Source organism: Theropithecus gelada, chromosome 9 (genome assembly GCF_003255815.1).
Source record: "Theropithecus gelada isolate Dixy chromosome 9, Tgel_1.0, whole genome shotgun sequence".
In the NCBI taxonomy this organism is placed as follows: domain Eukaryota; kingdom Metazoa; phylum Chordata; class Mammalia; order Primates; family Cercopithecidae; genus Theropithecus; species Theropithecus gelada.
Genome location: NC_037677.1, coordinates 119,241,012 through 119,268,993, shown reverse-complemented (window position 1 = coordinate 119,268,993; position 27,982 = coordinate 119,241,012). Strand labels below are relative to the sequence as shown.

The following is a 27,982-nucleotide window of genomic DNA, read 5'->3' as shown; positions in this document are numbered from 1 at the left end:
TTAAAGACTCAATTTTTAATGGGTACATACATGATATTCCATCAATTGGAGTCCAACAATCCCATCAATTGTTCCAGAAATATTTGTTGAGTGCATATGATGTGCCAGGTGTTGTATGGCTTGTTCAAGGTCACTCTTAATTAGCAGTTGAGTGTGGGACACATGGGAAAGCCAATGAATGCACTGCAAAAGGCATTTTCTTCACTGCTCAGAGGCCCTCTGCTGATGCCCAGGCTCGCAAATGGTCCAGGTAACTGAATTTGCCTGTGTCGACTGGAAAAGTACCTCTGTGTTTTAGTGCCTACATGGGTCTGAGCACTGGCCCAACTCACAAATATCCATTGTGGATTTCAGGTAAGGCAAAGGAATTTTAGGACCTGTGTTTGTCAGACATAACATGGCAATCTTTTTCCATGATCTGCTTCTTTACTTTTTAAATTTATGTTTTCAAATACCTAATACATTCATGTGGTTCTACATTCAAGACAATATAATCATGTATACCATGAAATGGCTCATTCCCACCACTTCATCTGCTGAATACCTACTGTTTCATTAGTTTTTTGTGTATTATTCTGAAGTTTCTTTATGCAAATACAAATGCATACATGCTTATTTTTTCCCTCTCCAACACAAAAAACTATTCTAGAATATATATATATGTTATCATCTTGCTTTTTGCATTTAATTATGTTTCTTAGAGTTATTTCCACATAAGTAAAGGTCTTCCTTCCTTGAACATTTTGACTCCTATAGTCCTATACTCTTATGCTACTCCATTGTAGGGCTAACTAGAATTCTCTGACCAATTACTGGTTAATGGGTATTTGAGTTTGCCATGAGGTTTGTCACCTCAAACAAGGTCGCACTGACCAACCTTGTGCGTAATTTATTTTGTACCACATAACTGGCAAATACATTTAAAATTTTGATATATATTGCCAAATTACCTTCCATGGAGTTTTGGCAATATCCACTCCCACCAGTGCCATTCTTAACCACACCTTTGAACAGGGACTCAGGACAATTGTTTATTGAGTTAGCAAACTGAAAATCTGCCCTACACCATGCCCTCTGCTGAGAACCATGCCCCAAAGAAGAATAAGATGCTGTTGGTACCTTCTTTCAATAGAGGGAGAGACAGATTTACCAAGAAATCTGACTTACCAAGCAAGTCGGTATGTGAGAAAGCACCATAGCATCATGCAGAAAGTGCTATGAGAACGTGGACAAAGGGTGATTTATTCTGCAAGGAGACATTCAGAGGAAGCAACAATCAAGCTAGGTCTTGAGAGACAAACAAATTGCCAAGGATAAGAGAGGTATTCAACACATGAGGGGACTGTGAACAATAGCTTAGACGCTTGTTTTGAGAATGATGGATAGTGTGGCATTGATCAAGCACGAGGAGCTAAGGCTGAAGAGACAAGCAAAAGCCAGTGAACGAGACCTTAGTTGACTGAGTCTTCCTCTTGTGAAAACTGAGCAGTCCTGTGGGTTTGTCAGTGGCAGTGACATGGGCAGATTGCCTCCCAGCCACATTCTCTATCCATTCTCTTCCTCTGGACTCCAACACACCAGGAGCCTGGCAGTGTGTGTCCATTTCACCCCAGGGGATCATTCAGTGTCTCAAACTCAGACCTCACAATAGCCCCCAGGTAAGCCAGTTATGATGCAAGAAATGTTTGTGACTTACCCTCGGGCCCTCATCACATTGTCTTAGAAACAAACTCCAGGCATGAACACCTCCCGTCCTAGCTTATTGGCAGAGTATGATCAGAGAACGGAAGAATGACTGTCAGAGGATTGAAAAACAGAGGGCTAGTGACATAATGGTCCAAGAAAGGAAGAATGAAAAGCCAGTCAGAATATTTAATACTAACTATTCCTTTCAGGATCAAGCCCCAGGGTGTTGCCAAGAGGATCTGAGTTCTGCTTCACCGTTGGGGTGAGTCTGACTTGCACTTTAGTCTGTCCATGTCAGAAAGAGGCCAAGTGGAGAAGCCTACCCAGTGGTTACAGAAACTCCTGCTCATGGCGGCCTCAGCCTGGCTGGTGCAGAATAACCCTTTATGAGCCTTCCTACTCCAGAAGGGAAAAGTAGGAAGAGCTTTTCCAGAATTCTGATAATTCTGATACTCCTGCTTCTCTTCTTGCAGGACATGGAGCAAATTCTACAGATCAGACCCACGGATTGCCCTGGGGAAATACTCCCCCTTGGAAAAAGAGATCCTAGTAAGTGTCCCGCAATTTTCACACAGAGGGGCCCCACTAAAGCCAGCCAGTTTAGCTAGGGGGAGCCAAAGGTTCAGAAACCACCAGTAACAGAGCCGCCTCTCCAACAGTAGACTTGTATTGGCTGAATCTGCTAGTGGCTTCCACACTTGCACAGCAAAATACCCTTACCGACAAGTCCCACTTACAAATATAAGTAATAACAAATGATGAAAACAGTTATTTCTTCAGCTCTTACCTTGCACTGGTCACTTTCATATATGTTGTCTTGTCGAGGCTTCACCAAGACCCTGTAAAGTCAATAAAATTATTCTGAATTCATTGTAGGTCAGAGGAGAGTCAGGATTTGAACCCAAGGTTATCTGACCTGAAAGGTTCACCTGTTTTCCACTACAGAGGGGCTCAAACACTTTCCACAACGGAGGGAGAACCAGTCACTAGCAAATTGTTTCTGTGGGTGCCACCTGCCCCTGCGCTCTTGAGATTTTAATAATCCTTTCTGCATTGCCAGCATCTAGGTGGCATTCACACCATAGCAGCAAGAAGGCTTTTGGCTTACAAGCACGAGGAAGAATGCCAAATGCTTAAGGAACTACAGTTGTCATCTCCGGACTACAAACGGGCAACGGAGTATAAAAAGGAACATTCCTTACCTTGTGCTATTTGTGCACCCCTAGAAAAAATATGGACAGCAAAGGTGATTGTGCCCCTAGAGGCATTTAAAATGCCACAACGAGAGCAGGTGAACGTCAGTAAGCACATAGAGAGAATGAGGCTTGCTCGGGCTCTGGGAAATCATCAGCGTTTACCCTACATTGAAAGGTTTACACGCTCCTCATTTCTGTCTGGGGTGGACCTGGGTTCAATGGCAAAAAATAAGGCCAGACAAAAGGAGGACACCTATGACACCCATAATTGTGATGATGCCAACCAAGATGAGAAAGAGGTGGCAGAGGGAAAAAACACAAAAAGACGAGAAATAAAAATGAATGTAGTTTTCAAGTCAAAAGAACCAAAAAAATGTTTGACATACCATGGAAATGATCGCAAATCTCTCCTCCCCACAAAGAAACCGGAACGGTCCATCACAGGCCTAACGAACCGAAATCTTTTCTGCGTATCAGAATTCCCTGGTGACTTAATGCTAATGAATCAGGATTTTATATCACGGAGAGACCACTTCAGTGATGTGGTCAAGACCTACAACCTGGAAGAAGAGAGCACCTGGAAAGAGCGCATGCGTAAAGCAACTCCTTATCATTATTAAAGTTTTATTTATTGCCCAGGGTTACCACGTGTCCTGGTCCTTATTATTCCTGCCAGCTGTGCCCCAGGCTCCTTGCCACCCCATCTTATTTTGGGACTTTGGCTTCCCCTGCCCAGTCTCCAGGAGGGCCTCAAGGTAAGACCTACCTGCTGAGGCTTCCTGACCTCAGGCAACTCTTGGCTGTCGCTCCCACCCTCAGCAACAGCCCAGGCCTTCTCCTAACCTACTCCCATTGGGGTGTGTGTCTGTTATCTATTTCCATGAAACAAATCACCCCCAAATTTAGTAGCTTAAAACAAAAATCATTAATTTTACTTGCAATTTTGTGGGTTAGCAATTTAAGCTGGGCTCAGCTGAGTGCCTCTCTTGAGCTCATCTGGGTTCCTCATGTGTCTGTAGTTAACTGCAGGTAAATTAGTTGGCTCTCCTTCTGGGAACTGACAACTGTTAACTGGGTCCATGGGGATGACTGGGCCACATTTTTCCTTCCTCCAGTAGGCTAGCCCAGGCTTGTTCACAGGGTCATTGTGGGGTCCAAGAGGGTGAGTGGAAGTTCACAAGGCCTCTTAAGATCAAGGTTCATAACTGACACACTGTCACTTTTGCCACATTTCTGTTGTCCGAAGCAAGACCTGAGACCAGCCTAGATGCAAGAGTAGGTAAATGAACTTTATCTCTTGATGAGAGACCACATTGCAAAAGGCATGAAGACAAAGAAGTGGGAATATTTGGAACCATTATACAGTCAATAGCAGAGTCCCTGGAGCTGGGAACAGCCTGTAGTACAACTGAAGAAAAGAACACTATGCCCACATCTAAAAGTTGGAGGTCTATTTCATGCTGTCCACTTCCTGCCCAGGCATACAGCTTCTGCCTTGGAAGGTAGAGCCAGCCCTTTCCAGCCTTATTTCTTTGCTACCCTTGTCTTCAATGAAGCCAGGCAGTCCACACCTTCCTCATCAAGTCAAGTGCAGTCGCAAGGCAGGCATGGCTGTAGCATGCACAATTCCTTTGGGCATGTCAGGAGCAGGCACCAAATGTCTCTGAGGTCACCATTGCTACTCCTATCAAGGCTTTGCCTGTGCCCCAATGTGGCAGATATAGTAGACAACAACTTGGGCAGTCGGACTTTACCAAGATGGAGCTTTTATTTCTTACAATGCTTGGCCATCAACAAGGAGGATGGCTCAGAGAAGGGCTGACCCTTCCAAGTTTGCTACAAAATATGAAAACAGGTTCTCATGGGAGGAAAGAATTGGAAGCCAGGAGTTTTCTAGCCTCTTCCCTGTACACTGCCTCCTCTAAACATACACACACACATAGACACTGCCATGGGATCTTGCTTATTGTGTAGTTCTCATGACAAGTCTCCAGTTTTCACCAATGACCCTCACACCTGCTCTGAGCCACACTCACAACCAACCACCAACTCATAGCCATTCTGTCAGACTTTCATGGCTAGCACAGACTTCATCAAATTCAAAGCACACATAGCCTGTATAGAACCTGGACGTGTCAGTCCAATCTCCTTCCCTCCTTTCCCAGTAATCAAGAGAGAAGACAGCTGGCCATTGTCCATGACCTCGGGGAACTGTTTCAAATTGTAGGCTTGCTCACAGGCCATTTTCTTGATGCTGAGCTATTCAGTGAAAAACTGAAGTGCCCATTAATCAGTGAGCCATGGGAGTTGGGGGACAACCAGACCCTGGGCTGCACAGAGACATGAACCCTCAGCCTCTTAAGTACCTTATAGGTCAGACTCGAGTTCTAGGTGTAAATATGAGGTGAAGCATTTTTAGACATCTAGAAGAAATGAGGATATTTTTTCCCCAAATGACAGAACTTGTTGCCAAAAAAGGGGGTCCTGATCCAGACACCAAGAGAGGGTCTTGGATCTTGTGTAGGAAGAAATTCAAGGTGAGTAGCAGAAACCACTGAGAAGAGATAGTTTATTGAAAGTTACTCAGTTCCAGAGTAGGGTGTCCTCAGAAAGCAAGCAGAGGAATGCATCATCTTTAAGCTTTTCTTATACAAGCGTCTTATCTATGTAAAAGCTAAGTTGTGACAATGTGAGGTGGGCCGACAGCGTGCCAAGATGTATTACTTTGTTGATTAAAGAAAAGTTATTTTTGGTATTTTAGTGTGTAGGTACATCAAAGCATGTCTAGAATCATCTTAAAAGCATATGTGATTATGTGATATCGGGACATTTGGACATTTCATTGTAGTAGGAGTTTCTCCTTAGAAGCATTATTAATCTGTTTCCTCAGCCATAAACATTTCATGACCATGGGTCATGACTGGCAAGGAATGTGCCTTGCTAGTTTTAAGATGGAGTTTATTTTAAAACGGTGTCACCCTGTTTCCCTAACAATCTCTCCCTGATTTCAAGCCAGCACCTTCACCGTTTGAGACACATGATGCACTTACTCAGCGTCTGCATCTGAAGCATACAGGGATTCCTCGGTTAATCACACTGTGTCTTCAGCAACTCCTCACAGAGTTGGCAAGACACTGAACTTGTCCACAGGGACTTACAACGGCCTGAGGCAAGGTCAGGTTCCTTTCTAGCTCCCTCTTGTCGGTGGATTTTCCACAATCGGCCTTTTCAAAGCCACAGCTCCCCTCCAAGCGGAGGGAATGTCATTAGCAGGACACTTCACCCTTTCTCATTTTTCAGGACAACTCCATTGGCCACAGCTCCAAGTTAAGAGCATTTTGAAGTATTGTGTCAGCAGCTGCTGTGGCCAAGACAGTGACTCTGGGCGCTGTAGCATTGTCCCCAAATATCAGTGGATTCTGATTAAAGAATCAGCCTGAATCAAAGAAATGGGTTAACTTTTCAGCCGAGGCAGAGTTAGAAATTGGAGGTGGAGATGAGGAAAACATTATTTCCAATGTTGAGATACCCTCTTAAATATGTATAAAATAGTGAATACCAAAGCATCCTCTGAAAACTCAAGCCAGTTTGAAAAAACTGAAAATGATTTATCTGGACCCTAAAAATTGCTTAGGATCAGCTACATGATGTGGTATAAAGTTTGCTAAATGAAAAATAAGGAGATCAGTGCTCTCCCTACAGCTCTGTTCCCAACCAGCTGTGTGACAGGGGTAAGCCACCAGGCACTCTGTGACTCAACTTCCCCATCAGTTAAACGAGTGCATTGTGTTAAATGGTCAGCAAGGCTCAGGTCTATCATTCATTTAATTAGCTGCGTTCAATGGAGTTGGGTGTTGACTCAATAGTTGCCGACTCCTCACCATCTGCTTAGTGTGGACAGTAACAACCTAAGTATTGTGTTACAAGAAGGCCGGGTGGTGCTGGCATAGAGATATTTTCACTGACCCAAATTCTCTGAGATGTGGAAATCACCTCTGAGAACAAATTCAACCCTTTGGAAAGAGAAGAGGTCAACAGAATGCCAAGATATTGCCTTACTGGCTGTTGTCAATAGCAAACTTGTTGATAAGTGTGATATTAATTGCAGTAAACATTAATTACCTGGAGCCATTGAGAATATGCCCACAGTTTACCATGTATGTGTATGCCATCTTTCAGGAAGTCTACATGAAAATAAATGTAGATTCGGATTTGAATTTTTGAAGGTTTTAGAAAATGCCCTGGATTAAGTACTTATTTATCTTAACCACCACTTACCTGAGTTTCATAAATACATCCAGATGATAATATCTGATGAAGAGATAAGTGACCACAAGACCCTATGAGAGTCTTATGCTCAGTAGATTATGCTAACGGTGATAACGAATTTAGAAAGTCTTTGACATAAGCACTGGACACAAAAGAGAGCTCTGGTAATGAGTTGCCTAATCTGAAATTTCTCACAATCCCTCTTCCCTGAGAATGCTGATTAACAAAGAAGCCTTGGAGAACAAGTGATCAATTAAATTTTTACCAAAAGTTTATTATTGGGTTATCCAACAGACGAAAGCAAAATATAAATAGGCTGGGCATGGTGCCTCACACCTGTAATCTCAGCACTTTGGGAGGCTGAGGCGGGTGGATCACTTGAGGCCTGAAGTTCGAGACCAGCCTGGTCAACATGGTGAAAACCCATCGCTACTAAAAATACAAAAATTATCCGGTGTGGTGACATGCCTGTAATCCCAGCTACTTGGGAGGCTGAGGCAAGAGAATCACTTGAATTTGGGAGGTGAAGGTTGCAGTGAGCCAAAATTGTGCCACTGCCCTCCAGCCTGGGCAACAGAGCGAGACCCTGTCTCAAAAAACTAAAAGATAGATATTTTGGAGGAAAAGAATCTGATAGTAGATTTTCACATAAGCTGAAAGTAGTCATTATTGAACAAGTCAGAACTTCTTTGAACTTCCTTTCACTTATAAATTGACATTGGTTTTATTTAGAATTGCTTTTGTAAACAGACGCTATCATTTTTTCCATTCCTAGAGGCTATATAGCTTTTAATGTGGTCTCACCCCTGACTCACAAGGGCCCTGTGAAATCAGGCAGGGCTCCTCTATGATGATGGTGTCAGAAGTGGGTGACTAAATTGGGGTCAAACAAGCTAAAGAAGGCTAAGTGTGGTGGTTCATGCCTATAATCCCAGAACTTTGGGGTGATGAGGCAGGTGGATCACTTAAGGTCAGGAGTTCAAGACTAGCCCGGCCAACATGGTGAAACTCCAATTCTATTTAAAAAAAAAAAAATTAGCCAGGCATGGTGGTGCACACCTGTAATCACAGTTACCCGGGAGGCTGAGGTAGGAGAATAGCTTGAACCAAGGAGGCAGAGGTTGCAGTGAACTGAGATTACGCCACTGCACTCCAGCCAGGGTGACAGAGCAGGGCTCCATCTCAAAACAAAAACAAAAGCAAACAAAAACAAGCTGGAGGATCCTGGGGTAAAACATCTGGCTAACAATTTGGATATGACCAGATGTTTACCTCCATTTCCTGAAGAGACACTGCATTTGTTCTATAATTTATCCCTAAACCGAATCCATTGCCCTCTTCAGGGATCCCATAGCAACTTGACTCTGCTCCTTCCCTCTCACTGACTGGCTTCCTCCTTCCACATGCCATCCATCTCAGGTATAACCCACTGGATGACAAGACATTTCTGTAGCCAGTGCATAAGCCCAATTTAATCATTCTAGTATCCCTAGTACCTAACATACTGTATGTACTTCAATAAATGATTGTAAAATCATAACGTGGCAACATTTATATTCCTTAAGAGCTGGCACCCAAATTTATATTAAGGTAAATTGTTTTTCTTGGGGAAAAATACCTTACAGTTTATTTGGTGCTGGAAGGGGATACTTGAGAAGCCTCCTAACAATGAAAGAATGGTTAACCTCTTTGCTTGAGGAAATGAGAGGAATTTTGTTTTTCCCTTGAAAAGAAAAAGAAGAAGGGAGGAAGAGGAGAGATCCACTAGTGAGATGTACCCCACTGCATGGGGATGAAGGGCCTTGTAAAACCCCATGTATCAAGGAGGCTGTGGGCTTTGGAGACAAGAAGTACCTAACATGTTGTTGTAAGTTGTTTGCTATGCAGAGCTCTACAGATTCCTCCCTGAGACCCTCATCATCAGAAAAGCCCATTAAATTCATGACTATGTTGTATGAATGAGCTTCGGGGACTGTGTTTGTGAATTGAGGACAGGGTTGAGTTTTGTGTCAGGCAGAGAGTTCAGAAGAGAGGCAGCATGTGTGCAAATGGTGTCCTACAGCCTCCTGGCAGTTTGCAGAAATCCCAAAGAAGGCTTTGAACTTCAACCAGAGGGAAATTGCGAAGTGGAGCCTGCCTCATCTAGAGCCTAAGAAGCCAGTGAGCTTAAGCTAGATTTGGGGTTACAGACTGAATGAATGAGTAAGTGAATGAAAAATATAGGTGCTTAGAAATATAGGCAGCTTGAATATTGGGTTCACCATACTTTATCTCAGTCACCCAGCTATTTGCTCTAGTCAGTTGACCATGAACACAGAACAAGATCACCATCTGTTACCATATTATACTGTTTTCAGAGATGGTTCCCTCTGTAGAAGAATTGGTCCCAGGTCCACCTTGGGCTGGTCAGGATGGGTTTCTCACCTGGCTCTTGGAAGAGCAGCCCTGTGGCATTGGAATGAGCTACTGTTTGCCCTGCACATGGAGCACTTTACACTGAGAATGCACTGCACTGTGTTAAGAAACTGGAAGGCTTTAAACTTAAACTTGACCACTTTGGAGTTGATAGAATAGTAATCAAAGTAGTTAGAAAATAAAATTAATATGAATGAGGTGGCTTCTGCTCTGGGGGATGGGAACATCTAAATTAAAAGTGTATGAGTGAGTCAGGGTGGGACACAGCAGTCGTGTCTATTTGTAATGCTGTCACCAAAACCTTGACAATGTAAGAGATAAAAGGGAGGACTCAGGGCTGCCCGTAGACAATGTAGTTTGGGACTAGATGCCTTGGACTGTAAAGAGCAATAGATTAAGCAAAGGAGAATCTCTTAAGTTCCCCAAATCCAGAGCTGCATGAAAAACGAAAAAGAATGATTTATTGTGATGAATTTATGAGCAACACTCTACATACTACACGCAAGATATTTTATGGGAAAGGAGATCATGAGGAAGTTGAGTGCCTATTTTTCCTCTTTTATCTCTTTCCTGGATTTTTAATAAGTGTTTCTTTTTTTAATGTTATATCAGTTTTAATTTGACTATAGTGGAATCAATTGGCATTCATCAGGTCTCATACAATTTTTTCAACCAGTAATAATTGAATGGATGCATTGGATTCCTATTGAATCATGCAGTGATGCTACCCCTGAACTTCAAATAAAAGTTAAAAAATGGTAGGTGGTTTTTATTTAATTTAAAAGCTAAGTTGTAGCTTTGTTGGCAAATGGAGATTTTGTCTATTCACTGCCCATTTATGTCTTGGAAATTACTGGGAGCTAGTGAACAGTAATTGCATTAAACATTCACAGGGGATTGTAATTAATCCTTACGCTCTTATTACCAAAATGTCTAGGGAGTGACAAGATGCAGGATGCCTAGAGGATCTTACGTAATTTGGTAGAAAGAAAATTTCATATGAGAAGAGGAAAGGAGGAAGCAGAAAAGCATCGGTGGTCTTTGGAACCCTTTCCTTCCTGAATGAGATTACCCTCTAACCCCTTCTGACCCCAGGCCCAAGGATCCCAAATATGAAGTTATCTTTGAAGAGGGGAGGGAGTGTGTGTTTTCTGTAAACTTCTGCTTTTCTCAGATCACTACTCGGGTCAAAACCTTTCATGGTTTCCTATCAAGCTTAGCCATGCATAAATATCTATGCCTCAATGTCAAAGCTACTGGCAATCCATCCAGTAAGCGTCCTGTCAACACCTACCATGAGCTCAGATGTTGGAGGGGTTACATAAACCCTGGCTGAATCATCTAGGACATCGATCTCAACATCTCTGAGCTTCGAGTTCCTCTCCCACAAATGGATTCAGAATGGTACCTGCCTAATGGGGTTCCTGGACATGTTAAATGTGAGGTATTAGTAATTCTCAACGAGGGGTAATTTTGTCCCTCAGGAGGTATTTGTCAACGTCTGGAGATATTTTTGGTTGTCACAACTGGCATCTAGTGGAGGGTAGAGATGCTGCTAAACATCCTGCAATGCACAGGACAGCCCCATGACAAAGAATGACCTGACCAAAATGCCAATAGTGCTGAGGTTAAGAAACCCTGATTCAGAACGAGGCCCAGAACATGATAACAGCTCAATATTAGCATTGATATAGATAGATACCTGTATATCTATATAGCTATATATGGGTGTGTGAATATATATATACCCTTGTTAAGGGTAGAGTCCAGACTGTATATATACTTATATATGGGTATATACAACCCATATGTACTTACATAGGGGTATATACACACCCATGTCCACCTCTATATGGATATATACATATATAGAGAGAGCCTGGACTCTACCCTCAACAAGCTTATAAATAGTTGAAGAATGAGAGAAATACTCATAAATGATGAAAATGGGTGCCCCACCTATCCAACCTTATCTCCCTCTTGCCATAAATCTCCAGTCTCAGCAAACAAGCCTTCAGCGTGTTCTGAAATAGAGTGCTGAGACGTCACCAAGAGCCTGGATGTAGCAGCAGCAGACATGGGTGGGAATAGCTGCTTCATTATCGGGTGAGCTGTGGGATCTCAGCCAAGTTTCCAGGCAGTGCTCAGCTTCATGTTCCCCATCTGTGAGTAGAGGCAATAATAGTGTCTACCTCATAGGGAGTTGGAGGATTAAATGAGAAAATTTATGAGAAAGATTAAGAACAGCTAATTGAGCATGAGGCTTAGTAAGTACTTCGTAGTTACTTCATATTAGCTAAGAGTTTATAATATCTGAATCTCTGTTATTATCATTGGCTCCAAGCTGCCTCACTTCCTGCCTGTCCCGCAGGCTCAGGCCAAGGCTATAGCTAGGCAGCCATTTCTCTCCATGCGAACTGCCACCATCTTTCACCTGGACTAATGCAGGAGGTTCTTCAAAGGACCCTCTTACAACTCACAATCCACCCAGCAGCCAGAGTGATATTTTTAAAACACATCATGTTACTTCCTTGTTTAAAACTTTATGTGTTGAATTGTGTCCCCCTTCCCGCAAAAGATATGTTGGAGTTCTAATCCCAGTACTTCAGAATGTGACCTTTTTTGGCAATAGGGTTTCTACAAAGGTAGTTAAATTAAAACAAATTTGGGAGGATGGGACCTAATCCAATATAACTGGTGTGCTTGTAACAAGGGGGAGTTTGGACACAGACACTTGTGGGGGAAGAGGATATGAAGAAACATGGGGATGAGATGGCCATCTACAAGTCAAGGAACACCAGAGGCTACCAGAAGGTGGGACAACAGCCTGAAACACATTCTTTTCTAGCACCATCAGAGGAAGTGTGGCCCTGTTGACAGCTTGCTGTTAGACTTCTAGCCTCTGGAACTGTGAGAGAAGTTGCTGTTATTCTAAACCATCCAGCTGGTGGTGCTCTGTTACAGCAGGAAACAAATGTAAAACCCTTCCATGCTTCCTCTTGCACTTAAACAGGATCCAAGATTCTAACTGTGGCCCATGAAACCTCCCTGGGTCTGGCCCCTGGTCCTTTCTCTGCTCTCACCTCTTTCTCTCCCCCGACCTTCACTCACTTCAGCCCCACTGAACCTCTCTGAGCACCCAGAACAAGCCCAGCTTGCTCTTGCTAAAGATCCTCTGCTCTTGCAGGAATGCTCTTTCTGCAGAGAGCTGGCTCCACATTTTGGCTGAAATGTCACCCCTCCAGAGACAAAGGTCACTGACTGCTTAATATATCTGGGCTTCATCAGCACGACAGAACAAATAGTCTTTGCTGAGCTTCCCTCACCCACAGATGATTGCCAAGGTCAACAATATGTCCCCAAAAGGCAGAATATTTGATGGGCAAAGACAGTTTCCTCATTCCACTGCTGGATTCACTTTTCCACTGGTCATGTTCAGTTTATCATCACTTTCTCATTTTTATTTCTTCTCTTTAACCACTCATTTCCTACTGGATACCTGAAGTATTCAGTAAAGATAAGATTAAAACCTCAAGTTCAAGAGCAATATGGGGGAAAAAAAAAAAAAAAGCTGGCCAGGCAGACATGACAAGTGACACTGTAGATAGTTTCTGGAATCACTGCTCCTTGGGGCCCCACCAACCTCCCTCTGAAACCTGAGCCCAGTGCTGCCTGCATGGGCAGCCTCACATTTGTGCTCTTTGAGTCTGCCCTGCTGGTGATCAGCCATCCAACCACAGGTGGATACTCGACCCAATTCACACAAATCAGTCTCTCCCTGGAAATTTCCAGGCAGAAATCAGAGGCGCAGGTGAATCTTTGCTGTCACTTTGAACTATGAACAAAGATATGGCTTGAATCTGTGTCCCCTCGCAAAAACTCATGTCGAATTTTACTCCCCATTTCCCCAGTGTTGAAGGTGGGGCCTGGTCGGGGGTGTTTGGATGATAGGGGAGGATTTCTCATGAATGGTTTAGCGCCGTCCCCTTGGTGCTGTTCTCATGACAGTGAGTGAGTTCTCTTGAGATCTGGTCATTTAAAAGTGTGTGGCACTCCCCACCCCCTGCCTGTCTCTTGCTCCTGCTTTGGCCCTGTGAAGTATCTGCTCCCGCTTTGCCTTCTGCCATGATTGGAAGCTTCCTGAGGCCTCTCTGGAAGCTCAGCAGATCCCAGTACCATGTTTCCTGTACAGCCTGTGGAACTGTGAGCCAACTAAACCTCTTTTCTTTATAAGTTACCCAGTCTCAGGTATTTCTTCATAGCAATGTGAGAATGGACTAACACAAACAGATACACTTGGGAGCTGAGCTGTGAGGCAGCCGTCCTCTACAACAAGCAGAGAAGAGGACGTTGCCAGGCTGGAGGGGAGGAGAAAGCAAAACACAAGGGTCAGGCGAGGTGGCATCAAAAACAGACAGGTGAGGGCAGCTTCCCAAATTGCTTCCCTGTCTCCACTGCCCCTTCAGTTCTGAGACTTACTCCTGAATCCTTCAATACATTTCCTCATTTTTTGCTCAATCTACCTAAAGTATATTTCCATTACTTGTAACAAAAAAGACATTCACTAAAGTAATAGCAAGTGATTCTTCTCAGCATTCAGTCAACCTGGAAAAAGCAGGTAAATGGAGGTAGATAAATAGATATATGAATAGATTGACTTACATGGAAATATAGATATAGGAACAAATGTTGGTTGTGCTTCCTGCTGGTGTCATTATCCTTTTTTGGAAGAGTGTGATAAGAAGTACTGAATCAGGCTGGGCATGGTGGCTCATGCCTGTAATCCCAGCACTTTGGGAGGCCAAGGTGGGCAGGTCACCTGAGGTCAGAAGTTCGAGACCAGCCTGGCCAACATGATGAAACCCTGTCTCTACTAAAAATACAAAAATTATCCAGGTGTGGTGGCAGGTGCCTGTAATCCCAGCAACTTGGGAGGCTGAGGCAGGAGAATCGCTTGAATCCAGGAGACAAAGGTTACAGTGAGCCGAGATCATGCCACTGCACTCTAGCCTGGGGGACAGAGTGAGACTCCATCTCAAAAAAAAAAAAAGAAGAAGAAGAAGTACTGAATCAGATTGGCCAGCCAATCAATTGGGTCCCTAACTGCTATAGTTTGGATGTGTATTCTCTCTAAATCCTACATTGAAATGTAATCCCCAGTGTTTAAGGTGCAGCCTGATAGGAGGTGATTGGATCATGGGGGTGGATTTCTCATGAATGCTTTAGCACCATCTCCTTGGTGCTGTCTTTACAATAGTGAGTGAGTTCTCACAAGATGTGGTTGTTTAAAAGTGTGTGGCACCTCCTCCCCAACTCTCTCTGTCTCTTGCTCATGCTTTGCCATGTAAAGTGCCTGTTCCCCCGTTGCCTTCCGCTTTGATTGGAAGCCTCCTGAGGCCTACTCAGAAGCAGATGCTGTTATGCTTCCTGCATAGCCTACAGAACCATGAGCCAATTCAACCTCTTTTCTTTTAATTACCCAGTCTCAAGTATTTCTTTATAAGAATGCAAGAACGGCCCAACACACTAACCCAGCTATATTATAGTATAGTAATAGCCATTAAGTCAGTTCACTAAAACACTGAACTTTCGTCTCGTTGGGAGAGGATGTCTTCCCAGAAGGCCATGGATATTTTTCAATAGAAAATGGTTCCAGGAGCCTTCAAAGATGTCAAGTTAACCAAAGAGAAATTGGAGAAGGGCACCAGCCTACAAGTGAGGAGTGAAAAGGTTAGATCCCACCTCAAACATCCAAGATAGCATTTGAAGTCAACTTTCCACTCAAAGCAAAGAGCATTTAACTGATTCTCATCCACAAATATTATGGAAAGTTTCATTTTATACATAGCAGGAACTTAAGCATCATTTGTAGGCCAACTACTGTCATGAGTGAGGCAGAACTACTGGTTTTATGGAGAGTTGGCTATACATATGGTCATGCACATTTGAGCTATGATTGGAGAGGTTTTATTCCTTAATCTCTACATTTCACAGAAAAACCTTAGCTGGGTATATTCGTAGAGATACCAACGTCTGTTCAAAATGTTATGTGACAGCTGAAAACAACATAGGTAACTGGAGGGTGGCGATCACACAAACAAGGTGGGCTTTTTGTTTTACTCCATGCAGAGGTTTGTAAGGGACCCAGTCCCATATGTAGTCTAATGAGTTTTCAACCAGTGGGAGATAGTAGAACTTTAACACCGTCACCATAGCATACTGCATCACCACATTGGCAGAATGGTGATCAGAAAGCCGACACCTTCTCAATTGTGTGTCCCTGCAGGTCTTTTCTCAGCTCAGGGGAGAGAAATAGCCAGCCAGGCTATTCTCCTGCCTCAAAAGAGACCTCAGACAAACAAGAATCCATCTGATTTTAAAGACAGGTCAGAAGAGGCTGCATGATCATGCTCAGTGATGCCCAGGCCCCCAAACTGTGATAGGAAGATTGTCAAATAAGAAACCAAATCCCAATGTAGCTTTAAAAAGATTGATATGGTTTGGCTGTATCTCCACCCAAATCTCGCCTTGAATTGTAGTTCCCATAACTCCTGTGTGTTATAGGAAGGACCCAGTGGGAGGTAACTGAATTATGAGAGTGGGTCTTTCCCATGCTGTTCTCATGATAGTGAATGAGTCTGATGAGATCAGATGGTTTAGAAATGGGAGTTCCCTGCACAAGCTCTCTTTTTGCCCGCCACCATGCACATACAATGTGACTTGCCTCTCCTTGCCTTCTGCTATGATTGTGGCTGCTCCCCAGCCATGTGGAACTGTGAGTCCATTAAACTTCTTTCTTTTGTAAATTGCCCAGTCTCAGGTATGTCTTTATGAACAGTGTGGAAACGGACTAATACAAAGACTTTATTCAAAAGGCTTACAGCAGTACTGAGAATGCTCCAACCAGAGGACTGGCAAGGATCTCAGAGGTCAGAGAGAAAGGAGCTTGGTTTCTAGGGAGGATGACAGAAGCTGGAAGGACTGAGGGTGGGAGACGGGATGAGCAGGTAGTGTGACAGGTGACCAGGAATGTGTATCTCATGGTCAGCTCATTTCCAGAAGGGTCTTTGGGAGGATTATTCTGCTTTGCAGTTCTTGTTTACCTTGAGGGAGGAATCAAAGGTGGGGAAGCTGTGGGGGGAGACCAGCTTAACTAAAGTTTGGTTATGTCAATTTGGCAAGCATTTCATTTCAATTGATAAGGGAGGAAAACAGTTCAGCTAATCATTGAAGAGAAAGAGTGAGAATTTGGGGTGTCTGGGTTGCCCAAGGAAAATGTGGGATCATATGAGTCTTATCTAAGTCACATGGGTGAGGGTGATCTTTCTAGTAAGCCATTCTCCAGAACAAAAATGGTGAAGAACTTTCCTTAAGCTTGCTGTTTTCCCATATCACAGATAAGGAAGATTAGTCTCAGCTAAGTTTAAATTGTCACGATAATTGTACCTATCACAGTGGATGATCTAGGATCAATTGTGTTCTTACTTGTAAAGTGTTCAGCCCATAATTGAGTCCATAATTTCTGCCTTTTAAGCACTAGGTGGATAAACACTTTAAAAGTTCCCTGCATCCTGAGAAAACCTCTTCTCCCTTCAACCAGCACCCTCCACGCTGCAGTTCTTCACTCTTCCTTCAGTGCTCTCATCTCTGACACTAAGGATGGAGCTGTCCCTCAGCTCTTCAGACTTCAGGGGTTTAGAGGAGGCTCCTCTCCTGGGAACAGGCTCTGGAGGTGGTGTCCACTTTCTCTGCCCAGGAAGCTGCCCAGAAGGGAGGGCAGAGGGTCCCTAGGACTTGGAGTTGCAGGGGGAGAGGGGAGGAGGAACAGGGAGGAAAGAGTGGTGAGCACCTGGCAGAGAGGGCGATCTAGGGATTATGAAGTGCTTAAGCAGATAGTCAGTTACTTATTCCACTTTCCTTTAGCCAAGAACATGCCTCAGAACATGATTTTTTAGAGGTGAGCTGTTTGGATTTCAACCTGAAAATGCATAGTCTCTGTGTGAGAAGAGAGAAAGCATGAAATTAGATTGCCCACATTTACCTCGTATCCTTCTTGTCTAATTGATTTTCCATAAAAGGACACTAAAACAGAAAACAAAATGCAAAGCTGGGAGTTAGCTGTAGGTCAAGGCAGGAGAATCTGTAATGACCACACTGTGAAGAGGGACTTGAGTGCAAAGAGATGGAGCTGAGCAGGGAGAGGAGGTGGCATCGCTGTCCCCATCCCTGGGAGCAGCCCTGGGTCCCTCAGGGAGAAGGGAGGAAAGAAGGACTGGCTCTCAGTATTTACAGACCAGCTCACTCACTGGTTTCTTCTTGTTTCTTTGATTCCACTCAAAGTGCAATATCCCCACTCTGGAGCCACAGACAGAAAAGTCAGCTCTGACCAAGGCAATCTTCACGTCCTAGTTTTTGATAAGGTTTGTTGTTTATCGCTGAAGTTCTCCTGTCCCTGAAACCTCTTATTCTGGGCAAACCAGAAAAGTCAGTCCCACTAATGCTTGCATGAATATTTCTTGTTTTACATTCTGTAGTGAGGCCAATAATCAACTTAATGTTGGAGTAAACCTATTGAATACATTGTTTTGGAGTTAGGAGAAATAAGCCATCTTAATTTATGAAATTTTCACCATTTCAGGGACCTGTCATGGACTTGAATGCAGGAGCCCTGAGTGCAGTCACAGGGCCTCCCTCTGGGATGTGGCTCTGTGGCTCACACTCATGACGGATGTGTTGGCAGGAGCCCAGCCTCTGCATCAGATGGCCCTCATCACAGTCCTAGCTGGCATGACACTGTGTGCCTCTGGAGAAGTTATTTTCAACTAACTTTCTCAAATCCTAGGCCAGACGCAAAGGCTCACACCTGTAATCCCAGTATTTTGGGGGGTTGAGGCGGGTGGATCACCTGAGGTCAGGAGTTTGAAACCAGCCTGGTCAACATGGTGAAACCCCGTTGTATTAAAAATACAAAAATTAGCTGGGCAAGGTGGAGCACGCCTGTAATCCCAGCTACTAGGAAGGCTGAGGCGGGAGAATTGCTTGAACCTGGGAGGCAGAGTTTTTGGTGAGCCAAGATCATGACACTGCACTCCAGCCTGGGCAACAGAGTGAGACTCCATCTCAGAAACAAACAAACAAACATACATACAGAAAACAAAACAAAACTTTCTCAAGTCCTAAGTAAATTAGGGATAGTAATACTACCCCAAAAGACGTCATGTCATGATGAAATTAGACAACCTGTATGACATTATTAAGGTAGTACCTAGAGAATGTTGTATTGAATAAACATTTAATGGTTTTCACTATTATTATTCCTTTGTCATCTGTTTCTATCTCCAGTTCACACATGAGAAAACCATGGTAGACAGAGGTAAAAGGTCTGACCTAGAGCCACATGTCACTCAGCAGGAGAATGGACACAGGCAACCTGTTATTTTTCTTTGACTCTGCTTTTTGTCTAGGGTTTCCCTGGACCTTTTCTAGTCAAAGACATCAGTGTGCTAAGCAGAAGTCATGTTCAGCTGGTCACATTGTATTAGTCTACTTCAAGATGCTCTTGGAACATTAAAGACCTGACCTGCTCACACAAAGTCCCAGGCTACTGTGTGCTGTGCACCAGAGCTAGAGGACAAGGCCTACCTGCAGTGCCTCTGATTTGTACATTTAGAAAAACCAGAAAACAACCAAAACTAGGATTTGTTTTTTTTTTTCTCCAAACATGTGAGTTTCAGGTGATCCTTCAAGCTCCAAGACAAACATTCTGGAACGACTTAGATGACACGACAGAGAGGCTGGTTTCATGTGAGGTTTACAGGATCCAGATGCTCCTTCCAGTTTCATGGGTGGAGGGAAACTCCGCAAGGTCAGATCTGGAAGGTCCCTGACCCTGTGTCCTCCTTTCCCCTGGTCACATTCAGGGAGGACTGTGGGCCTCCTGGGGGCCGACTAAGTATCCTGGGGAAAATACCAAAACAACAAAAAAAAAACTGGACCCATCCAGAATGAAGACAAGGAGCCAAGCCCTCTTCCGTCCCCAGATAGACCTCACCCATGGTGAAGGAAGAAGTAGCCGCTTCAGCAATGTGCCTAAAATGCACTCAAATACACCCAGCACAGGCCCCAGTGTGAGCTCTGCCCTTTCTGAAACACTCAAAAAGATGGAGGGAGCACCTCTCTCTGTGTTCTCTTTGTTCCTAAATTCACCCCATTCGGGTGACTCCACCTCTGCTCACGGCACCTGCTCAGCACGTCCTACTCCAGCCTTTCCAGACCTCCCCATGCTGGAGGCCAGGCCTGAGCTCCACCTTGCTGGGTAGCCTGATGTGATCAGCATAGCTGGGTGAGCCCCAGACCTCACAGTGTCTGCAGCTGCCACCCACTGCCTGGTGGGGGTGTCGGGGCCATTGCTTCTTGTGCTGCTGTTTGACTCTGTGTGAGCTGGTTTCAGTCCTCAACTGAATACAAGCCTCTTAGGGATGGGGAATGTGTGCTGTGTGTTTCAGTGTGTCCAGAGAATGACTCATAGGGCACCAAGTATAATCTCAGTCCAGGAGGCACAAGTTTCTTATTTATATATATTTTATGTATATATTATATATATATTTCTTGTTTATATATATTTTCTAGGATTATATAATCATATGGAATATGTATATTATACATTCCTTATAGTATATAGTTCATATACTACTCACTTTGCATAAATACACTAGAAAATGCCACAGGGCTTATAATAAGATCAATAGAGAGAAAGATGGCTTCTCAGAGATACACGCTTCTATATCAAGAAGATAGGAACGATAAAGAAAGTTATCACATATGATCTTCTAACCCCAAAGATGTGGTTGTACAGGAACGCTGGGACAGAACCCATATCTTTTTTCTGGAAGGGTCACAGGGTCACACTCCCTCTCCCTCACCCAACGCTGGTCCAGGAGAACTGTGACTCAATCTTATTTCTGCAGTCCCAGGTGTAACCTCTGCCCAACATATGCAGAGCCAGGCTCGGGCAGAGCAGGGGAGCATTAGCAGGTGCCTCTTCCCCCCACCTACCTATTAATGTGTTGACCAAGCGTCAACAAAGTAATATATTTCAAAGAAAGTGGGTGGATGACTGGGTTCTCTGGAGTACTTGATGGTGATGATGTTGGAAGAAGAGTGATAGAATGTACTGAAGGCTTCACAAATCCTGCCCAAGGACTCAGACCCTGGAGGTCCATCCAGCACTTCCACGTACTCTTTGCCACATACAAATCCTCTGGGTCAGAAGAAAAGGCAACCATCAGCATTTGAACTTGTCCTCCAGCCAGGCTACCACCTCCCTCCACCAATGAATCCTCGCTAGATCCCAACAGCTTTGCTCAAGAGAAGTGCAAGGGCAGATGAGAACGAAAGAAGGAAAGTTTGTCGGTTCTTCGATAACGCAAGCAGGGGCCCGAGCACCCCCTCCATCTTCCCAGAAACCTTCCCCTCCACCAGGGCAGCAGGTAGCTTCCCAGTCTCATGGTTTCCATGTCTTCTAGGAAGCCCAGCCCATGGCCCTAGGATTCCAACCCAGGAATTTTAGTCAAAACATCAGCTGTGTTTCAAGTTCCCCAAACAGAGAATGCAGCCAGCAGAGTGGTATGTTTCCTTAAACCACAACCTCTGTGTCAGGACAAAAATCATCAGAAATGAGTGTGTGGATGCCACTCCCTGGTTCCTGCCTTCCTCTCCGCTGGCAGATGGGACAGGAAGAGGTGAAGCATGACCCCCCACTAGCATAAGTTTGGCCTTGCTTACCCACGGCAGAGGAGAGAGGGGTCTCCATCTCCATTCTGTGAGAGACAAGCTGTACATGGGATCTCTCAGTAACTGGTAGAACTTCCTACTTCCCTCTCCTCCCTGTGCTTTTCCAGTCCTGATCTCCACCCCTCATCCTCAGCCCCCAGCTGGTCTCAGTTCACAAGAGAGGGGCTGGAGCCTTTCTGGGGTATAACAAGGCAACAAAGAGACACCCCACCAGGATACACACAGGGCTTGCTGTTGGCCCAGCCTGAGTTCCTCCTTGGTGCCAAGGACAATCAAATTCAAAATCAACTTTGAAAAGGACAAAGGGACAATGTGAGAAAATGTCCATAGCTGCCCATTCCTCTGGCCCTGGGGAAATTATGACACAGGAAGTACACAACGCTTTCATTCCAGGTCCCCCCTCAACCTCCTTCTCTCCTTGTTTCCCCATCTGAGTCTGTTTGGCAACACGTCCTTTTTTGAATCCCTGGGCCTCAAGTTGGGCAGATAGTTTAAACCCTGTATTTGAGGCAGCTGTCTTGAAGTGTCCTTGATCCCATAGAACTGCATAACATAGTGGGATTCTGAGCCCTTAGGCTGTCTGGAGGGGACAGGACCTCTGGGTCACACAGTTCCACCATTTGTCTCATCCACAATTGTGGGCTGTTTGGCTTGGTCTGGAATTGATGGAAATGTGGTTTCCATGCTGAAATCAGTGAACAGTGCCCTGGGATAGCAATGCAGTAACTTACGCTGCATTGGAAATGCCTTCTGTGGCTTTATCACTTCATTCATTCATTCATTTATTTAAGAAAAATACCTGCAATCCAAAGACAGACTCCTAGTAGACACAAATGAAGTCATAGGCAAGAGTAATATTACACTAGTGTAGAGCATTCCAGGGGTATTATGTAAACTCCTGTGAGAAAAAGATCTCTCCTCCTCTGCAGAGAGTCAGGAAAGTGGTTTTATTGTTTTGGAGGTTGTTGGCCTTGAGCTAACTCATGAAATACAACATGAAAACCCTTTGCAGAGGGCAGATGAGTCTGGCAGGGATTGAAGGATGCATTCCAGGCAGAGGGCAGGTATGACCAAATGCAAGGAGCTGCTGGACTTTGGTGTGTCCAGGAAACTCAGTGTAATGGCTCAGCCCATAGCAGGGTCCAGAGAGAAGTGATGAGAAGTGAGCAGAGAAGAGAAGCCAATTGTGAAGAATGAGAAAGGCACGACAAGAAGATAAACTTTGTTCGGAAAATAACGAGTCAGTGTAAAGCTTTCAACATGAAGTGAAAATGCAGTCAAATTGTGTGTCAAATGGCTGTGGAGGGTGAACCATAAGAAGTCAAGATGGGATCCTTTCTAGAAATAACAATATCATCAAAGAAAACTCACAACCCCAGTACTCACTTGAGTTCTGGAATGGCCACCGTGACTATGTTCCCGGGGTTCAACTCGATGATCCAAACACATTCAGTTTTCGGACCAACGTAGTTGAAGATCCTGCCGTATTCATCCGTATAGTGGCCCCCACAGTCACTGGGTGCTACAAGAGGAGAAACAGGGCCCAGGCACTGCAGGGATGCTCTAGGCCTGGGATTGGCTTGTGTCATTCTGGGGGCCCGTGTCGTTACTGATTCTCCCAACTTCCCATCCTTGGAAAGAAAATTCAACCTTAATGGCCCAGTCTGATGGCTCCACAAACAAGGTGGGCTTTTTGGTTTTAGTCTATTTGGAGTTTATTAGGGGACCCACACTCATTTTAAAGTACAATTTTTTATGATGAGTGGGAAATAGAAGAACTTAACTCTGCTTACTAAAACTTTCTCACCAATTGTATTGACCGATTGGTGAACAGAAAATCAGCACAAACACTATCTTTCCATTTCCCTACAGATCTTTTCTTAGGGCAGGCTGGACAAATAACAAATAGGCAATGCTCCTGCCCCATTAGTAGTCCAATCCCTGAACAAATGAGAATCCATCTGCTTGAGGTTCAATGATGCCTCAGGCTCCGAAAGTGTGACTGAGGATGAAAAGAGCACTTTCCTTGAGTGGTCAAATGTGTTCTGGTTTCTAAAGCACTTAGCTTGTGCCCAGCAACTGGTTAAGCACTAGGTGAATCCACCAATCAATCAACAAGCCACCCTGCATCACAAGAAACTGCTCCTCCCTCTAGCCTGCATCCTCATGGAGAAGCTCGAAGGAAGAGGGAAGTACTGCAGCCTAGAGAAAGCAGGTTAGAGGGAGGAGCAGTTTCTGACACCGAGGATGGAGCAGTTCCTCAGATCTCCAGACTCCAGGTGTTTAGAGGAGGCTCCCATACTCCAGGAACACAGGCTCTGTGGAGTGGCAGCTCCTCTCCCTGCCCAGCAGGCTGGTCAGACAGGAGGGCAGAAGAGACTTCGGAGGGCTTGGAGGTGTTGGGGAAGTTGGAAGGAGGCTCATGAAGGAGAGCACTGAGAGGGTGGGAGGGGGAATTAGGGATTATGAAGGTTGAATCCAATTATCAGGTACAGAAACACCAAGTCCTTTAGGACAAGAATTGTCCCTGGTACATGCCCTTCTCATTGATCCATTTGGATTTCAACCCCAAAACAGTGTCTCTGTGTGAGGCAAGGGAAACAGGTTAACAGTCTTGTCTGCATTTACCTGTGGCAAATGGAGCTGTAACAGTTGTGGCTGAAAGACAAAACAAAAGAAAAAAACAAAATGAAAATCTGAACTTACCAATGGGTGAAAGCAGAAGAAAGGAAAATGACTACACTGTGAAGAGGAGCTTGAGTGCAAAGGGACAGTGCTGAGCAGGAAGAAGAGATGGCATCACTGTCCCCATTTCTGGAAACAGCCCTGGGTCACCCAGAGAGGATGGAAGGAAGGAATGGCTCTCAGCACTCACAAATTCACAAACCAGCTCACTCAGAGCATTCTTGTTTTTCCCATTCCACTCAATTAAAGTTCAATTGTCTCACTCAGGCGCCGTGGTCAGAAATGACTGCTCTGATAGAGTGGTCAGCTTGTCTTAATTACCTGAGACATTCCTGATCTTTTAGCTAAAGATCTCACATCCCACTTTCCTGGGAAAAAATAAAAGCCGGCTACCTTAACTGTGATATAAACACTTCTTCTTTTAAATTCTATAACAAAACCAGTGATTAATTTGATTTTGAAATAAATCTGTTGACTAAAATTTTTAAGTGAGTAGAAGTGAGCCGTGTTTATTTATGGAAATTTCACTATTCAGGGACCGGAGTTAAATACCTGGATCCAAGCCAGCCCTGCATGCAATCTCATACACCCCACAGTGTGCATGACACTGGGCTCATTGTCAGGCTATGATCTAGCAGGCAGGCGCACGGGTTCAGAATGAGAAGGCCCTGGTTAACTGTCCCTAGCAGCCTACAGCTGAATGGCTTTGGACAAAATTTTTACTCTCTCTAAGCCTCAGTCATTCATCTATACAATGGGCATCTTGATTTTAACTACCTTACAGGATGAAGCTGGGTGTATGACCCCATGGCCCAATGCCCAGCACAGGGTAGTCTGGGACACACCTGATCTGTCACTCTAACGCTTTCAAGACAGTTGCTTCATTTTCCAAATGACATGATGTTTATTTACTGAGTAAATTAGCCATCCTCATAATGCTACAGAACCTATTCTGACAAGAAAGTCAACCAGGACATCTTAGCTGTCCTTCCTGGGCCTGAGACTATATTGGTCCTTTGTGGGTGCAAAGAAGAGTCCCCCTACAGTTGGGGCCTCTGCCAAGTTGGTTCTGGAAGAAAAAAATCATGATTCCCCAGAAAGCAGACCTCAAGTGCAAATCCTGAACACGCCTGTCATAGTGAGTGACATTTCTGTACTGTCACCACATCTACCTTAAATTCTTTTCATCTAGATTCTTAGGCAAAGGCCTTGAGGCATGGGGAAGAAGCCACCCCTTACCAATAACTAACTACACAATCTCTCAGGCTGTGAGGCTAATGATCACTCCAGGGAGCTTTAGTAATGAATTTTTCTAAATCTGCTTGAATGGGATCTTCTGCTTCACTAACTCCTAACAACAGTCCTGTTGAGGCACCCCAATTCTACAGCTGAGGTTAGGAGAGGTTGGGTGACTTGGCCAAGCCCACGCAGCACTCATTAGTTTCTGCGTTTAAGCTCAGCGCCTCTGCCTCTTTTTCATCAAGTTGTCTTTGTGTCTCCTGACTTCACCAAGGACGAGGAAACCAAATGTCAAGCATATTAAGTTTTTCCACCAAGCTCTCAGGGTTCCTATGACCAGTGGCCCTAAGGCCTCACTGTAGCCCTAATTTAAACAGAAGCTGTAAGCTGGTATCTGAGTTGGAAATGTAGATGGGCAGCTGAAGCTTTAGCCAGAGGTGGCCACGCAGAGCTGGGGCCTACAGCGAGGCTGAAATCCTGGCAGGGGAGGAGAGCACCTGGCGACGGGGCCGCCCCGACGAGAGTGTGCCATCAGCAAAGCGGAGCAGCGCAGGAGAAATGGGAAGGTTGGAAAGGACTGGGCAAGGGCAAGAGAGGAGAAAGAAGTGAGGAGAGACTGGGCGAGGGCAAGAAAGGAGAAAGAGGTGAGGAGAGTAGGAAACAGGAGGTCAGGAAGGAAAGGGGACAGGAAGAGGAGGCACAAAGAAAGAAGGTGGGGAGAATGAGGGAACCAGAGAGCCAGCGGAAGAGACACATAGAGACAAAGAGCTCTCCCTGAGGAAACCTATGCCCTCTTCCTTTCCTGCCTGCATTCAAAATCAGTTGGCCAATCCTCATGCATTTGACACAATTCCCAGGGCTCAGCCCTCTAGAGGGCAAGTGACTCCCCCTCTTCCAGGCATTCCCAGCCAGCGGTGGGAGCTGCTGGTTATTGCTCCTCCTGAAGTTGCTGCAGCAGCCATGTGACAACTCACTGGGCAGATGCAGAGCTCCCTCCTGCTGTGAGCTCCCCCGAGGACCACAGTTACCCCCTTGGAAGTCCCCAGACACATTCCATGCAGGGCACCCTCACCAAGACATTGCCTGCCATCAGACCACCTGGAAAGCCTCCAAAGCAAGATCATGTCTGATTCTGTCAGATGCTTCTGGGTGAGGCCTGCAGAACCGGCATACATTGATCAAGGCAGGAAGGAGGGTCACAGAACACATCAAAACAGGGAGCTCAGGAACCCAGAAATGTTTAAAAATCACGATGGCATCAGCACAATGACATAGATACTTTCCTATTTGTCTCTTCCTCCACCAGCACTAAGTGAAACATTTTGTATGGAAGAGAGTATCTTTCAGCTAATCAGCCATGAGCTTCTTCCTTGGCAATAAGCAAATTTAAAAATCTCTGCAGTTAAAAACAGTGCGAGGTCCAGGAGAAAGGGCCTGGGGCCAAGAGTTACCTATACTGCACAGCAGCGGCCAGGCGAAGGCTCTGGACAGCCTCATCCTCAGCAGGGCCTGGCACCAACCTCAAGAGTGAGCTCAGCTCTGCTGGCTTGGGGTTATGGAGAAACACCCATGAAATCTGATCTTCTCCCTCCCATCTGGAGCCAAGATTGGCCAAGCTGTAGGATCTGAGGGTGCTGCAGGATCACCTGGGTGGTCTAGAGAGGGAGGGGTGAGGTGTGGCTAGATGCTAATCAACACTGATCTTTCTCAGCTGGGTTCCAGGTCACCTAGCCAGAGATATAATGGCCAGGTGCTCCTTCTCCTTTTCCCGCTAGGCAGACTCAGGGGAAGTATCACAGGCTGGCCTCAATCCGTGATCTCCTACTGGGGCAGCCCTCTTTCTTCGGGTTAACTTGTAGCATTTGCAGCTGTATTACGTTGCAGAAGCCTCACAACACCCCAGAGGTGAGGCAGGCGGGAAGTCCTTGGAAAACTGAAGATTAGAGACCCAGAGAGAACCAGGAGACTTTCCTAAAGTCACAGGGCATTAGGGGCAGAACCAGGGTGAGGCCCTGGACTCCTGACTGCCCATCTCTCCCAGAGCCCTCTCTGTGTCACTGGAGAGCAAAGGCATGAAATCAGGCCCTTGATCAGATCAAGGTGTGAGTGGGTCACAGTGGGGCCACTGCCGGGGCAGGCCCACCCATATGGGAATGTCCAGGTGGATGGCATGAGTACCTGTGTCTGCCTGTATTGCACATGTGTCATGCCAGGATCCACATGGCTCAGTCCCAGGGCAGGGTCACGGTTAAAAGAGGCTTCTGTGGAGAACAGGCTTGAAATTTCTTAGAAGCTTCCACAGAGAGCTCCCTTATGGTCTAGAAATTCCACTAGCTGTATAAAGAGAATTAACTGCATATGTCTAGGTATAAATTTGTACATGAATGTTCATAGTAGCATTGCTTATATTAGTTAAGAGGGGAAACCATCTAATATCAATGGATGAACAGATGAAGAACACTTGGTATAGCCATAATGGGAATTTATTAATCCATATGAAGGAATGTGAGCCAATTTGCCAACCAAAGACTGACCAATTTATACAACAAATTGGACCCATTTTCCTAAACTCTAACCAACTCCTGATTTTGTGATATCTTTTAATATATCTTATAATCAAATATGATGGAAATAATACCTAATGTTATAAAATGCATTTCCCCAAAGTCCAATGGGGCTGGCATCCTTTCAATGCCTCC

At 44.9% G+C, this 27,982-nt stretch overlaps 2 protein-coding genes across 2 annotated transcripts; one reads left to right on the top strand and one right to left on the bottom strand.

Moving 5' to 3' along the window:
* Window positions 1-1,745: 1,745 nt before the first annotated feature.
* On the top strand, window positions 1,746-3,524 carry C9H10orf120 (chromosome 9 C10orf120 homolog). The gene is made up of 3 exons (XM_025397545.1): window positions 1,746-1,948; window positions 2,160-2,235; window positions 2,747-3,524. Exons 1-3 carry the CDS (start codon window positions 1,773-1,775, stop codon window positions 3,500-3,502), a joined length of 1,008 nt encoding a protein of 335 aa, XP_025253330.1. The 5' UTR covers window positions 1,746-1,772; the 3' UTR covers window positions 3,503-3,524.
* A 17,100-nt stretch (window positions 3,525-20,624) lies between these two features.
* LOC112631957 (carbohydrate-binding protein AQN-1-like) lies at window positions 20,625-26,780 on the bottom strand. The gene is made up of 4 exons (XM_025397547.1): window positions 26,735-26,780; window positions 23,988-24,017; window positions 22,746-22,881; window positions 20,625-20,826 (listed from the first exon to the last, which is right to left on the bottom strand). The coding sequence occupies exons 1-4, from the start codon at window positions 26,778-26,780 to the stop codon at window positions 20,625-20,627; spliced, it is 414 nt and encodes a 137-aa protein (XP_025253332.1).
* Between the last annotated feature and the right edge of the window lie 1,202 nt (window positions 26,781-27,982).

Bases quoted from the DNA above. Each gene is read 5' to 3' on its own strand.
- C9H10orf120 (XM_025397545.1), top strand. From the start codon at position 1,773: ATGATCAGAGAACGGAAGAATGACTGTCAGAGGATTGAAAAACAGAGG. The intron at 1,949-2,159 runs GTGAGTCTGACT...CTCTTCTTGCAG, and splicing joins AGTTCTGCTTCACCGTTGGG to GACATGGAGCAAATTCTACA. The intron at 2,236-2,746 runs GTAAGTGTCCCG...CTGCATTGCCAG, and splicing joins CCTTGGAAAAAGAGATCCTA to CATCTAGGTGGCATTCACAC.
- LOC112631957 (XM_025397547.1), bottom strand. From the start codon at position 26,780: ATGAGGCTGTCCAGAGCCTTCGCCTGGCCGCTGCTGTGCAGTATAG. The intron at 24,018-26,734 runs GTAACTCTTGGC...TTTGTCTTTCAG, and splicing joins GCCGCTGCTGTGCAGTATAG to CCACAACTGTTACAGCTCCA. The intron at 20,827-22,745 runs GTGAGTACTGGG...CTTCTGACCCAG, and splicing joins GTGGCCATTCCAGAACTCAA to AGGATTTGTATGTGGCAAAG.